The 13702-nt window shown below is 31.7% G+C and overlaps 1 protein-coding gene across 3 annotated transcripts in view; it reads right to left on the bottom strand.

The window, feature by feature from the left end:
• OXR1 (oxidation resistance 1) overlaps window positions 1–13702 on the bottom strand; it is a 316857-nt gene that overhangs the window by 62810 nt on the left and 240345 nt on the right. For all 3 annotated transcript variants that reach the window (XM_011930965.1, XM_011930972.1, XM_011930969.1), the window contains 3 exons: window positions 11269–11351; window positions 7541–7648; window positions 6450–6563 (listed from right to left, as the gene is read on the bottom strand). In XM_011930965.1, coding sequence (XP_011786355.1) covers window positions 6450–6563; window positions 7541–7648; window positions 11269–11351 — 305 coding nt within the window. The remainder of the gene's footprint in view (window positions 1–6449; window positions 6564–7540; window positions 7649–11268; window positions 11352–13702) is intronic.

Consider the following 13702-nt stretch of genomic DNA (forward strand, 5'->3'; position numbering starts at 1 on the left):
ATTTCTTCTATATAAAATATTTGTTTCCTAAAACCTTCGTGAACACTAAGTCCTGTTATAAAGTTTAATTTTTCATATACTAACCATAAAATTTTGTTCCAAGAATATAAGACTGAGGTATAATTACAGCATAATCTATTAAAAAGTACATTTTAAAAAACAATTCCTTACTAAATTGTTATTTAAAATAGGTTTAAAAGCATCAAAGCTAAATTATATGTAATAATATGAACATAGTATATATGATTTATGTGTTATTTACACATTTGTGTGGTATTTATATTTATAGTTTTATAATAGATAAGCTTACATTTAATATTATATAAGTTATATATCACATAAGTTGCATATTATTTATATTAAAATTTAAGTCTAAAAGCATTAAAGTTAAAATCATAATTTAGAAAAAAATTACAATTTATATATTTTATAAAAGATTTAAAACCTGTTTTATATATAAACATATACTGTATGTGATAGATATTAGTGCCTTTAAGTTAAAAAAATATATATATAATTCTATATATGCACAGAGAGACAGAAAAGAGAGGTTATGTTTGTGAATTGTTAAAGGATGTCATATGTGACAGCAATTCCTGAAGCACAGGCAATATTTAACCTTTTCAAACTACTTTGATATTCCTAAAATTATTTTAATTTCTTGCATGTCTGCTATTACTTGTAATTAATGTCTATTTTCAGGTATACAGGCATACCAGTTCAAGATGCCAATTAATTATGTGACTATCATGATTAAAAAAGAGAAGTTTTTTAAAAAAGTTTTCACAATATTTTACAAATACTTACAAGCTTCCCAAAGCCCTATGAGAAATTAACTTCACTCTTCGACATATCTTAAGTGAAGAAAATTAACTAAACATCTCTAAAAAAATCTTACTTGACTAGAATTAGAAAGTCTTCTAAATTTCCTTTTCTTCAAAGACAAAAAACATAAAATTCTATAATATAAATAAAACTCCATAATATAAATTCTACATAATTATAATTTTATGAGGCAATGTTATGGGTTGACTGTCTCCCCCAAAATGATAATGCTAAAGCCCTAACCTCCAATATCTCAGAATATGACCTTATTTGGAAATAGGATTTTTCAGATGTAATTATTAATTTAAGCTAAGGTCATACATGAGTAGGGTGGGCCCTTAATCTGACTGTTTTCCTTATATAAATAGGAGACCACCATGTGAAGACATACACACAGGAAGTAGATGGCCACTTGTCACAAGCAAGGCAGAAAGTGGTGACATATTTACAAGATAAGGAATGTCAATGACACTTGGCAAACACCAGCTAGAAGCAGCAAGAAATGATTCTCCTCTAAAGGTTTCAAACGGAGCATGGTCATACCAATAGTCTGAATTCAGACTTCCAGCCTCCAGAACTGTATGGTAATAAATTTCTTTTGTTGTAACCCACCCAGTTTATCACCCTTTGTTATGATAATACTAGGAAAGTAATATAGGTAATTAAACATTTCTAAATCTTCTACATTTTTACTTTTTGCTTTGGCCAAGCAAAAATTCCATGCATTACTTCCACACAGTTCTTTACTACAAACTTTCTAGTTCCTACAAATTGTGACACATATATTTAATTTTAGATCATATGTCTCAGTTATAGAGTACCTGCACTTGCTAGTAGTCATCATTTCATTACTTAGACAGTATAAAAAGTAGTTAAGAACACAACACAGAATCTAGACATTGACTGCCAGGTTTTCAATCTTAGTTCTATCACTTATTAACCATCATTCTTCTCTCTATGCCTTACTTTCCTCATTTTTTTAAAATACAGATCATGAATATTGTACCTACCTCATGGGGTTAAAGATTAATTAAAGGTATAAAGTAATTAAAATGTTATTAAAGTGTTAAAGATTAATTAAAATTCTGAAATGAACAGAGTAAATACATAGTAAGCACTCTTTAAGTAAAAAAAAAAAAAAAAGCCACTGTAGCAGTATAATCACAGCCTATCCTTATAAAGGAAGATTTAATATGCCTACATTCTATTGCTATTTTATACGTTTTCCTCTTTCCTCCTTCAGGACTTCCTAGGCCTTCCCCAGAATCTCTTAATAGTATTTTTTTTCAAAATTATATTGTCTTATCACCATGTGTATCCAATTCAATCGTTATTAATACTCTATTTTTATATTTTAGATTGATTGGAGTATTCTACGTGAAGTGCTTTATCTTAAACAGAATATGACTACCTGCATATCCCATCCTTCAATAGAGTATATTAATATAAACATAAGTACTTTAAAATTATTTCATTTTTCCGTATTACTTAAAACATTCTTCTGCTGAACTTCATCCTGAATATAACACATTAACAGTTTTAGCCTAAAATGGCATTAGTATAATGGGTGAACTTAAAGTACACAAGAGAAAAAACAAAGGTGTACAAAACAAAAGCAGGTTTCTATATTTATTCAAAAAATGAGAGATTTAAAGAATCTTAGGAAGATGATAGTGCAAAGTGGTAGCTATTACTATACTGACTTTTATAATGATTAAATGCTACTTAACTCTTTCGGTCCAGTTATTTATTGGGCAAGAGTAGTGTTTCCAAGTTATCATTTTCCAGCTATAAAGTAGTAATAAAAAATATGGGCTCCGAACCAAGCTTGTCTGGGTTAGAATTCTAGCTTAGCTACTAGCTGAGTGACCTTAAACACAAAATAGTTAACTTCTCTTCCTCTGTTTCCTCCTCTATAAAATGGATACAATACTTATTGGTCAAGTACTAGAAAAAAACAGATGGCACATCAAACTGAGCTTTTTTTTTGAGACACAGTCTTCACTCTGTAGCCCAGCCTGAAAGGCAGTGGCGCAGCTCATTGCAACCCCTGACTCCTGGGTTCATGTGATTCTCCCACCTCAGCCTCCTGAGTAGCTGGAATTACAAGTGCCCGCCACCAGGCCCGGCTAATTTGTGTAATTTTAGTAAAGATGGGGTTTCACCATGTGGCTGGGCTAATCTTGAACTCCTAACCTCAAGTGATCTGCCTGCCTCAGCCTCCTGAAGTGCTGGGATTACTGGAGTGAGCCACCATGCCTGGTAGAAACTGAGTAATTTTAAGAGGATTTAATTATGGAACTATTTACAAAGGTGCATATAGTGTAAAAACCCCAGGGTGAATAATAACAGAAGACTCCTCTATCCCTAAAGAGGCAAGGGGGAGAAACAGATGCCTAAATTTAGAGATGGCTCTGTGGAAAGTGATGACAAAAGATAAGATGAGATGCTGAAGAATGTGGTCACTCTGGAATAACCTTACAGGGCAGGAGCTAGGAGAATAAATATGTCCCCATCTCATTCTCTCTTTCCTTCCCTCTTATCTTCTGCAGCTGCTCCAGAAAGACCAACACCAACAGAAGCAAAACGGCAACAGAATCCATTGATGCAGTCTACCGCCCAAAGGACACTACAGAATACAGAGTAAGTCTGGAGGGACAAACACAGAAACCCAGGCCAAGTGCCTACCTCATAAAACTGAGGTAAGGAATAAATGATAATACTTTTAAAGTGTTTAGAATTATACCTGTTGCAATACTAAATTTTAGCTATTTTTATGATTTTTACCATTATTTTGGTACTATCTCTGCTTCTTCCTCCATACGTGAACAAAAAAAAAGTGAAAAATAAAAAAAATTTGTTTTACTATGGAAATTCTTAAAATGCAATTTTTTAAGTGAAAATGAGTTATTAAAAAACCAATGAAAGTCTTTAAGCTGACAAAGCCAGGAACATATTTTTAGCCTCATAGTAAACCACTACTAAGCCGGACATTCAAAAAATTGATCAGTAGTTGTTGGAAATATAAACTGACAATCTCTGGGAAAAACAAATAATAACAATACTAATAGACATTATTTTAATTAATGTAATGAAAATATAAACTATATCTAATAAAACATAATATCCTTACTTCCAAGGGATTTATACAGCATGGGAGACATAAAACCCAATAATTAGAATATAGAAATGTAGGCACTTGAGATAAGCAGAAAGTCATAGAACTATTATCTTGGAGTCTGGTAACGAATATAATTCTTGGTAAAAGAAAAAATACAACTAAAATTTACACAATCACTGTTGTAAGAATTATTTCTAACTATTGCCCATAATCTCTTTGATGGCAGGTAAAGAGTATCATTCCATGTAAAGGGAAGTTTGCAAACTCTTACCACTTTTTTTTAAAAAAAATATTTTCTATTTCAATATGTTTTCAGGGAGCAGGTGGTGTTTGCTTACAAGAGTAAGTTCTTTAGTAGTGATTTCTGAGATTTTGGTGCACCCATCACCTAAGCAGTGTACACTGTACCCAATGTGTAATCCTTTATTTCTCACTCTGCTCCCACCCTTTTCCTTGAGTCCCCAAAGTCACTGTATCATTCTTATGCCTTTGTATCCTCACAGCTTAGCTCCCACTCATGAGTGAGAACATACAATGTTCAGTTTTCCATTCCTGAGTTATTTCACTTAGAATAATAGTCTCCAATTCCATCCAGTTTGCTGCAAATGCCATTCTTTCATTCTTTTTATGACTGAGTAGTATTCCATGGTATATATACACCACATTTTCTTTATCTACTTGTTGATTGATGGGCATTTGGGGTGGTTCCATATTTTTGCAATTGCAAATTATGTTGCTGTATATGCATGTGCAAATATCTTTTTCATATGACTTCTTACCCTCGGGGTAGATACCTAGTAGTGAGATTGCTGGATCAAATGGTAGATGTACTTTTAGTTCTTTAAGGAATCTCTTACCTCTTTTTTTAATCTATCCCAGGGACAAAGAATTTACTCATATCACTGGCCACATCAGAGGAAGTTTTTTGGTCCATCTTTGACAGTAGCTAAGTCACTGAGGATTAAAAGATCATTCACATAACTTTATCCTCTCCATCTCTTTCAGTCAAATGGCAAAAGTAAGAAGGGGCACATTTTCACACAGGTTGACGCCTGGCCTTATTGCTCCCTTAACTTTCAACATTTTATTTTCTTTGATCTTATACCTTCCAAGAAAGCCAGTAGACAGGCAGATTTAGGTTAAAGCTGAGGAACAGGAAGAGACCCCACAGGTTTCTAGTCAGGCATGATGCTACAGCTTAGATTTTCATAATTCTGCTTTAGGGTTTGAAACACAGGCTAAATAAACCTAAGGCTACATAGTTACTTTGTCACTGCCCCTTATGAGGACATCTCTTTGTAAGTCCCATGGGAAAATGGCATGACTATGTTCAAACAGGTACTGTGTCATTTGGTAAGTAATACCTACCACTAAAACCTGACTTCTATTCTTATCAATGATGACAACAAATGTAATATATTCCTTTCATGTGACTGCATTCTAAAGCATAGTATTGCCATAATTATATAAATAAGATATCCAACAAATAAATGAAAAATACCTCATTTCTCTCTTTTTCTCTCTCTCTCTCTCTCACACACACACACACACACACACACACACACACATGCACACACAACAGAGGCAGAAAAAAGTTCCCGGGCAAGGATAAAAATAGTTGTTAATAACATCATGCAATTTGGTCCATGAAAAAAGTGGTATACTAGAGCTTAGAAATAAACAATTATAGGCAAATTAACATTAATAATTTGTTTTGTTACTAGTTTGCTTGCCATCTGGTATCTTAAGCTTTGAGTGCAAATTGAGACAAAGAAAAGGTTGTCTCCTAAAGTCAAGAGAACAACACAGAAGAATCTCCCACAGGAATCTAGCCATTTAATGAAGAAATAGCCTTTTACATGTAAACAATAGCTGTTATGAAAACAGAAAATTATGATTAGCGTTAATTTATGCAGAAAGGCAAAGAAATATATAATTCCTTTCAGAAGATTTTAATCAAAATTATTAAATGAGGCTTAGTTCCCTGAAATTCATTTGTAAAATGTAAGTTATTAGAACACTCATTCTCTAGAAATGCTAAATTAATCTACTAGGTTAATTCTTGGATGACTAAGATGATAAATTACTTTTTAAAAGGCAGTGTGTCAAAATTAAACTCACTTAAGAGTTCTAAGTACTATATACTCATTTATTTATAAATGAAATAAACATCAAATTGGACATGAACTTCCTCTACTGTGATAATGTCATGTTTGTTGGGTAAGATTCCTTTGTAAGTTAAATTATATATATTCTTTAAAAAATAAGAGTTGATGAATATTTTAGGCCCACTACCACCACTTACAAAGGTAAGTCAATTTAAGCTATATGGTTTCATAAGAATGTCTTATTTTTAAAGCTGGGATTTACAAACTTAGGCGAGAAAATAAAAAGTAAATATTTCATTCTAACCATAGTCAAAGTGGAAAGAAAAAAACAAGACAGTCAATGTAGACATGGTGAGATTTCTTCATAGCCATCTTTGCAAATCAGAGATACTTACAGTGGTCTTATCAAATTCAGCCTCAGATGATGTTGGTGACAGAGGACTTATGGGGCTTAGAGATGGAGAGCTCTCAACACTGGAGACATATTCAGGATCAGGAACATATAGAACCTGTAAGAAAACATTCACACAAAGATTTGGTTAAACTGAAGTGTTAATAATAGATGGTGTTCTATAAGCAAGCACTATTAACAATGACCTTGTTCTATAAGCAAGCACTATTAACAATTACCAATTAAATAGAAAAACATAAAAATTTTCAAATTATAAGAATATATAAACATTTTTAAAAAAGAATATTTAAAATCAATTTAGACACATTTGATAACATGTATGGCTGGAACAGGGTGGTGAAACATTAATTTTAATATACTATAGAGGTATTAATCCTAAAGAACAATTTGGCAATAGCTAGCAAAATTTAAAGTGCACATATCCTCTGATATAGTAACTTTACTTCTAAGAATTCACCCTACAGAAATACCTGCACATAAAGAAAAACAGATATGTACAAGCATGTTTACTACAGTGGTATTGACCTTAGCAAAAGAGTAGAAATAGTGTAATGCTTATTGTGACTAACTAAACAAGTATGATATATCAATACAATGCAATACTATGCACGTGTATGAAAAAGTCTGAACTAGAACTATGATTATAAAGAACACTTTCCAAGAATCAAAGTTAAATTAAAACACAACAACAAAAAAAGTAGGCTAGACTGTTCCTGAAAGAAATGCAAACTGGTAACTCATTGCTTTTGGAAAAGAAATTGGAAGTTTGAGATGGAGGGATGCCTTACTTTGATAAAGTAATTTTTGATCATATGCATATATTGTTCTGAATATTTTTAAAAGCTCTTTATATTTAAAAAGAAAAATTTACAATTATTTTCAATATGTATTAAAAAATAAACTCATACAGACATAAAACAGTTACTTTTCTCTTATTTCGCCAATATGATTTGTTAAAAGCACACATAAAATTATTCTCAAATCTTCTATATTATTAACTACAGTACAATGTATACTTTCTGCCTTTCTGTTTAATGTTTCTAAACATCAGCACATTAAAAAAAAAGATACTACCTGTCCAGTAACAACTGCTCGGGAGAATAACTTATTTAATTGAACAAGTTCATTAGGTGTTGTATCAAATTTCAGGGCTATGCTATTCAAAGAATCCCTTGATTCAACCTGTTTATAAGAAAAAATAAATTATTTCAATGTTTAAAACAGAAAAACTAGACTATAATATTTAATGAGCATTAACATATCTAGGGACTAGATTACATTTGATTAACAACGGTATTGTCATCTTTGAAAATAACTGGCAAGAAACACTGTGTTTTGTTAGCAAATGCTCTCAATCTATTACAATACAGAGTACAGGCTTTATCACAATACATTTACATGTAGGTCTCTACTTCAAGTAATTTCAAAATACAAAACATAATTTAAAAATCAAAAACAGATTATTTTCATTTTACAAAGGTTTTAAAATAATATACTATTCCTTTGAATAGTTTCTAAAATATTTATAACTTCCAGCAATATACTAATTTCATTTTAGCAAAGTACACCTGTATTAAACTAAAAATGTTACTTCTAATGATCTTTATGCGTATATTGTTATTGCACACATAAATTAGAAAAATATTTGAACTAAAGTTGAGCAATTTAGTTCTGAATCATTCATATGTTTCCATGGTCCTATGTATAGAAATTATAAATAATGAGACTTTATCAATTACCCTAAAAGAAAATGTCATTTGGTCAATATAATATAACCACTTAGAGTCCCCACTACACAAGGCATTAAGAGAGCTCTGAAGAAAACACAACTAAATGCAACTAAAAGTAGTTTTAGTGCACAAGGAATTTACAATCTAGTTGGAAACTAAGAAATAAAAGGTTATGCAAAAGATGAACAATTTAAAATGGAATAATGAATGCAATAGAAGTTCTGAGTATGAATAAAAGCATCATGTAATCCAAATTTTCCAGAAAAGACTACAGAAGATAAATGATTTAAAGCTGGATCTTGAAGAAGGGTTGGGAATTTGAAAAGCAGAGAGAAAGGAACGAACTTTCAAAGTGAAGATAACAGAACTGACATAGTTAAGAGACAGAAAAGTATAATATATTTGTGGGATACTGTCCTCTTCCTCCTAAACCATCCAGAGTAGATTCATGAAGCACAAAGTTTTAGGAAGGTGATTACATGGAGTTAAGTTTCTAAAAAGGATAAAGAGGCATTTAGAGGTCAGACATGGTGGGCCATGCCTGTAATTCCAGCATTTTGGGAGGCCGAGGTGGGTGGATTGCTCGAGCCCAGGAGTCCAAGACCAGCTTGGACAACATGGCAAAATCCCATCTTGACAAAAAATACAAAAATTAGTTGGGCGTGGTGGTGTATGCCTATAGTCCCAGCTACTCAGGAAGCTGAGGTGGGAGGATCACTCAAGCCTGGGAAGTTGAGGCTGCAGTGAGTTGTGACAGCACCACTGCACTCCAGCCTGGGTGACAAAGCAAGACCCTGTCTCCAAAAAAAAAAAAAAAAAAGGCATTTAGAATTAGGTTATAGAAGACTTCAAAAGTCAGGAAAAGCAGGTGTGTGTGCATTTGTTTGTGTATGTAAAATAATAATATACATATTTTCCTTAACGGTTTTATAAAACCAAATTTATGCCAAATATTTGGGTTAACACAATAATAATCTAGTTCTGCCTACATCCTTCTATGCAAACTTCCCCATCTACACAATGTACTTATATAAAACCTATGTTACTGAAATAATATGATAATATATATAAAAGGTCTCTGTAAACAAATGATATTTTACGGTAACATCTGTAAGTTTACCAAGTACTTTCACATTAATAATCACACATTTTATTCTCACAGTGATTCTATTAAATGAGATGATGAAGGTAACAAAATAGCCCAAGTGGCATCTCATATTACTGGCATCAGAGCTAGAATTAATGGAACAAGAAAGAGAAAGGATGCAGAGAAACAAAGATAAGGTTTAAAGTAATAAAAATGTAAAGAAAGAAATTAAGGTACAAAATTTCAACTAAGACTCAAGAAGACATTCGTAGATTGAATGGAGTTGTGGTGACAGCAGCAGTAGCAGGTCAGGGAAGCAAATGTGAGTGAGCAAACTGATGCTGACTCTAAAGACTGCAACCTGAATAAATAACAAACTGAAAGGGAATGGAAATGAGAAAATCAGGAATTGTGGATGGGGGAAGAATTGGTAAGAGGTTTGTCATAATTTGCTTAGATGAAGTGATAGTAGGAAATGCAAGCAACTAGAAAGGTAGGCATAGAAAAACAGTTTGGGTCTCACTCCACATAGATTTTAAAGTTCTTAAGCACTCCAAGTAATAGAATGTCAATAGAAAAGCAAAAAGAAACAAGAGACCACTCACATTGGGAATTAAGAGGAGGCAAACACCCAGCAAAGTAGACAGAAGATACAATCAAAATAAAAGCAAGGTCAGTGAAGCATAATGATAGCAAAATGTAGTACAATTAGTTTCAATAATAAATTAGAGTTCTGGAGAAAGAAAATAGAGAAAGGAGGAGAAAATGCAATCAAAGATAATTACCAAGAATTTTTCTAGAATTTATGAGTGACATGATTTCTTAGACTAAAGAATCACAATAAACATGGTAAAAACATGTTTAAATCTAAATTTTTCATATTGGCACTGCAGAATTGTAAAGACAAAGAAGAAATTTTAAAGGTTACCTATAAAAAACTTATTTGAACTTATTTTCTTAATTATGCAGAGAAGGTACAAACACACATAATTTGAGTTTAAAACATGCTATGAGATTATCTTGATATTAGTAAATTTTATTTCACCCTAAATTATCTGATTCCTAACCTTTTAAAAATATTTAAAATCTCAAACTGTCCGCTATATACTAATAGTATATTAAAATAGAGTATAACTTAGAATTTTAATAATTTGTTCAATTTTAAAGATGCATAGAAAATAACTAAGATTCAAACCAAGACTGGACGGTTTCATAATCACACAAATGTTAAATTAATGTCTAAAATTGCTGTTCTCCTTAATACAGTTATGCTAGAAAAACACAAAATAACAAAATTAAGCTCAGTTAAAAGTGCTTTACAACACGTTAACATTATCTAAATAAACAATCTTTACATTCAATCAAATAAGCAGCATACCATACACCAAAGCTGATTTCTCACTCCAGTTTCCCAGAGTAACCAGAAATGTGAAAAGCCAGGTGACTGCAGGGGGATGTGAGGTTCATTTCAAGAGTACAGAAAAAAAAAAAAAAAAAAAAAAAAAAGCTCAATTTTTAGAGCTAAAGGCAGTTAGCTATAAATAAATACAAATGATTTAATGTGGAAGGTTACACTGGAAGATTAACATCAACTTGTCTTTTATGTATCCCATCTGCCATTATAATTATCACTAGCACTGCTGGGAATATAATGAAGATCACATTTCTGAAAAGATAAATATTTTCCTAAAAGCCTAACCTAATAAAAATTATTGGCCCACGGGAACTCTCTCAGTAAATTATCATCTATATTAAATTAAATTTTCTAGGATAACTACCTTTGTGTCTCAGTAAAATTTATCTTTAAATAAAAAAAAACTAAAAACTTAAATATTACTATTAATAAAACAATTATCCAAAGTGAAATACAGATTTTTAAAAATAAGGCAATTAACAATGCTTTTCTTATTTATAGCATAAACAGAGAATGTCTTAAAGAAGACTCTTACAAAGACAAAGAGCTTTTTCGAAAGCAAATAACTTACAGTATACTCAATAGTCCCTTTAGGTTTCTGAAAAGACATTCGTCTCCCATCTTTCTTGTCTAGGGTCTTCTTTTGGCCAGTGTCTGGAAAAAATAAAAGTAAAATTCCTATTAAATTCATCTTTCTTTCAGAGTAACGTCAAGGACTACCAAATAGAGCTCTCTGGGCAGATGTCTAATTTACTAGTAATACAGCTTACTCCCTGGGATTCTCTGCTGTAAAAAACAAGCAACTGTCAAAAAAAAAAAGGAACTGGACCAGTATGAACCACTAGAATAATTTCAAGTCAACACAAAACATAATTGTCAACAGAAAGGAAGTCATTAAAAATTAAATTACAGACCATTTATTTCAACATATTTAACCTGATTATAATACCACATTTCAAGATACATTATTTTTTGTTGTTGTTGTTGTTGTTTTTGAGACGGAGTCTTGCTCTGTCGCCCAGGCTAGAGTGCAGTGGCCGGATCTCAGCTCACTGCAAGCTCCGCCTCCCGGGTTCACACCATTCTCCTGCCTCAGCCTCCCGAGTAGCTGGGACTACAGGCGCCCGCCAAGAAGACAGTAAACATGGCAAAACGCTGTATTTACATTACCCTCAAAATTTACCAAAATCAAAAACTATAGTTTTCAAAGAAAATTTAGTTCAACCTAAGACCATATAATCTAGAAAATATCTATTTCATTGTTCTCCCTCTATCTAAACTTAAATGGCATTTTGACCACACAAGAGTTTATGTTGACCTAATTATCTCAGTTGTTGGGTGAGTGGTTCTAAACAAGTACTAAAAAATAATAAGAATAAAATCAAAATCCCCAAAAAGGACAGTTACCTCTGCAATGCTTTAAAAAACTATCCTAAAACCTTCCTGACCACCCAGCTAACCCAAGTCCCTGTTATTAGTCACACAGCATCTTTATGTCTCCTTCACAGCATCTGGCAGAGTGTTGATATTTGTGTTTTAAATCTCTTCCACTAAACTGTAACCTCCAAAACACTGCCTTTCTTCCACAAAGCCTCCTCAGTGCCCAACTAGGGGCCTGACACATGGCAAGCATCTAATGAAGTAATGTTCTGAAACAACAACTTGAACTATACTTTGAACTACCAAAATTATTATAAACTGCCATTAATTTTCCATAAAGAAAAGTAGAGAAAGAATTATGGTTCATCCATTACAACTCCAGGAAAAAAAGTATGCAGACACACACACACACACACACACACACACATACACACACACACTACTTTTGTATCCTAAACATTTAAACTCTTAAAAACTAGGGAAAAAATAATGCAGGTGAAAATATGCACAAAAGATATAATCACAGACAATGCACAAGACAATGTAAAAATGTCCTTAAACATGTCATAATGTTGTTCAATCTCACTCATAATTAGATAAATGCAAATTTAAACGATACCGAAATATCATTTCACACCTATCAGGTTGGTAAAAATTCAAAAGAAGTTTGGTCACATACTGTTTGACAGTAGGAAATGAGATATTCTACATTCCTGGTGGCAATGCAATATGGTAGAATTTTTATAAAGAAGAAAATTATTTTTGCTTATCAAAATATTCTAATTCTTCTACACTGAATAGTTTACATTTAAATTTGATTTTCTAATGAGAAAATAAAAACGTTAAAATTATTTTAAGATAAAATAAGTTTTAAAGAATTTATTTGTATTTTAAATAATTTAAAATGTATTAAAATAAAATTTAACCTATTTTTAAATATTTACAAGTTTTAAATAATTTTTTAAATGATTTCTTTAAACAGCAAACAACCAAAAGCACTCCTCATTTTGCAATTTAAACTTCTCAAGCAATGCAATATGCAATTACAGAATACTTTTAACTAATAACATACCCTTCCTTAATTGATTTTAGGAGTAACCCTTAGTTTGTATTTACTTTGCCTAATAGTTTTTCCATCTGTGTTTCATAATATCCCAAGAATTCATTAAATATGTTTGCAAGTTTGCAACATATCTGTAATTTTCAAGAGCTCACCACAGAATGCAGTTCAGGGCAAGAAAACTAAGGTACCAACTTTCTACAGTTTAAAGTTTGAAAAACAAATGGAAAATATTCTCTTTACTAATTAAAAATTATAAAATATTATGCAATAATTATATATTATAAAAACAGTTCTAAATTTTAATAATTAATATTAAAATGTTTATTCACAGATATAAATACCAAAGCACATAAACTGTTTTCTTCCATCAATATGAAAATACAATCAAATAATTACAACATTTCAGAGTAGCTAGAGAAAAACACCAGGTCACCTACAAAGGGAAGTCCATCAGACTAACAGCAGACCTCTCAGCTGAAACTCTACAAGCCAGAAGAGATTGTGGGCCAATATTCATCATTCCTTTTTTTTTATTTTATTTTATTTTATTTTATTTTTTTTA

The sequence above is a fragment of the Colobus angolensis genome, unplaced genomic scaffold (genome assembly GCF_000951035.1).
Source record: "Colobus angolensis palliatus isolate OR3802 unplaced genomic scaffold, Cang.pa_1.0 Scaffold121, whole genome shotgun sequence".
NCBI lineage: Eukaryota > Metazoa > Chordata > Mammalia > Primates > Cercopithecidae > Colobus > Colobus angolensis.